The sequence below is a fragment of the Syzygium oleosum genome, unplaced genomic scaffold (genome assembly GCF_021117445.2).
Source record: "Syzygium oleosum isolate NSW1041296 unplaced genomic scaffold, Sole_v2.1 Sole_v2.26, whole genome shotgun sequence".
Lineage (NCBI taxonomy): Eukaryota > Viridiplantae > Streptophyta > Magnoliopsida > Myrtales > Myrtaceae > Syzygium > Syzygium oleosum.
Genome location: NW_026607510.1, coordinates 4,321,592 through 4,323,709, shown reverse-complemented (window position 1 = coordinate 4,323,709; position 2,118 = coordinate 4,321,592). Strand labels below are relative to the sequence as shown.

Below are 2,118 nucleotides of genomic sequence, written 5' to 3'. Positions count from 1 at the left end.
ACCATGTAAAATAGCTGTTTTAAAAACTTAAACTTTTGAGTTGGATATTTTAACATTATAATGCGGCACGACCTATGCGCTTACATTTTCAAGATAGCCGGCAGTGGTCTCGCGAGATCCTTCATAGACAATATTAATTTCTCTAATCCCACACCCTTATATTTCTAAAAACTGCGCTTTCCAGTTTGTACGACGCGGGAAAAAAAAGTAATTTCTAGGATTTTAAAAATTTTAAGGGTACAAAATTAGGTAACGATTCTCATTTTTCAACTAATAAATAATTAAATAAATAAAGCAGAAGGAAAAAATATGAGCTTTGAAAATTTGATCAAAGACTTTGCAAATCGACGATGCTTACCAAGCCCACGTCTGTTGAATGGACTCCCGGTGTGTTTGTTAGTTGATGAATATCTGCCGTTGACCGTTGCTGCCATAGAGGTCAAAACTTGTCCTTGTAAATAAAAATAAAGAAAAGGAGTGGGGAAAAAGAGAAGAATGGTATGAATGTTGGGGTCTACATATTAACAAAAATTTACTTTTGGCTAACCGTTTTTATGAAGATTTAGATCCTTTCGAACTTTCGAATTAGACTAAATTTACATCTTCGATTTACTCTTTTTGAGAGGTTGACATATTAACATGAAGGGATAGGTTCGATTAATCCTTTGCTTTTCTTCCATTTCACCCGTTTTCTTCTCTCCTATCGTGCTAATTCTCCTCTCCCAAACCTGGTATTGGAGGTGATCCATTTCAAGATAGATAGGTTCCAAGAGTCAATTCATGAATTTTGGAACCGAGAATCTAACCGGTTCCCTTTGGGAATGGAACAGGAACCAGTTGATTTCAGGGTCAATCAAGAACCAGGCCTAAGTTTAAGTAATATATAACTAGTATTATAGGGAAAACATATCATTGTGAACAATCTGTGGCATAGCGGTTAAGGGATCAATGGATTTTCTAGACTTGCTAGTCTTGAAACCTATCTAAAACAAATATCTATCTTCAGGAACCGAATCGGTTAAGGCCTGTTCCCCGATTCTTCACCAAGGAATATACTCGGTCTTCGCATCAACCGGCTTGGAACCGATTTGGTAATACCTGTTCGGTTCGATTCGCAAATTGAACCGACCCGGTTACTCACTCCTATCCACTGCAAAATCATAGGTGAGTGAAGAAAAATTAAGACCTCCTACTATCATCACCATGACATTATGTCGAGTGTGCAACCTATTTTTTCTAAAAGTTAAGGTTGTGCTTCTATCTTAACAGGTTTTTTCTTCGGCCCTATCTTATAACAAGTGGGCCGGATTGTGTGAATTTCCTTAGAATTGGCCCAAGTGATTCTCGGTCCAAAATAGCACGTGGGCTTGGCCCGTGGAGACCACTTCAACGGGTTTGCTTGCTTGCGTTGATGATCCCATTTTAGACCTCTTCACTTTCTTCTCTCGAAAATTTCGTTCACGATACTCAACAAAGGAATCGAGATGGAGTACAACAAGATCTCGGAGTACCTGACCGTGATCGACCTTTCGAGCAACGGCTTTGTCAGAGAAATCCCGAGTTCCATCGGAAGTTTGAACCAACTCCATATGCTCAATCTCTCCAACAACGCCATCGCCGGCTCCATCCCTTCGCCCCTGCGAAATTTGACCAAATTGGAAGCTCTCGACCTGTCAAGGAATGAGCTCACCGGAAAGATCCCTCCGGAGCTAACCCAACTCACTTCCCTCGCCTTCTTCAACGTGTCAGACAACCGTCTTTCCGGGCCTATACCTCGAGAGAAGCGGTTCAACACATTTGAGAACGGCTCTTACGGGGGGAACTTGGGACTCTGCGGAGCTCCCTAGACAAAGAAATGCGGCAATCTCGAAGCATCGCCTGCTCCGCTGTCCCATGATGTGTTTGTCAAAGAGGACTCAAGGACGTGGATCGAAGAACTCGATTGGAAAATCATGCTGATGGCCTTTGCAAGCGGGTCGGTCATCGGCGCGGTTATGGGACTCAACTGCACCGCGAGAATCCATCATTGGATCGTCGACAAGTTTTGCCAAGGAAAGCAGAGAAGACGGAGGCGCAGAAGAAGGGTTGTGTGATCTGTATTCTGTGATATGACATGAT

The 2,118-nt window shown here is 42.3% G+C and overlaps 1 protein-coding gene across 1 annotated transcript; it reads left to right on the top strand.

Moving 5' to 3' along the window:
* Positions 1-1,484: 1,484 nt before the first annotated feature.
* Positions 1,485-1,847, top strand: LOC115681967 (receptor like protein 26-like). The gene has a single exon (XM_030606077.1). The coding sequence runs from the start codon at positions 1,485-1,487 to the stop codon at positions 1,845-1,847; it is 363 nt and encodes a 120-aa protein (XP_030461937.1).
* The last annotated feature ends 271 nt before the right edge of the window (positions 1,848-2,118 follow it).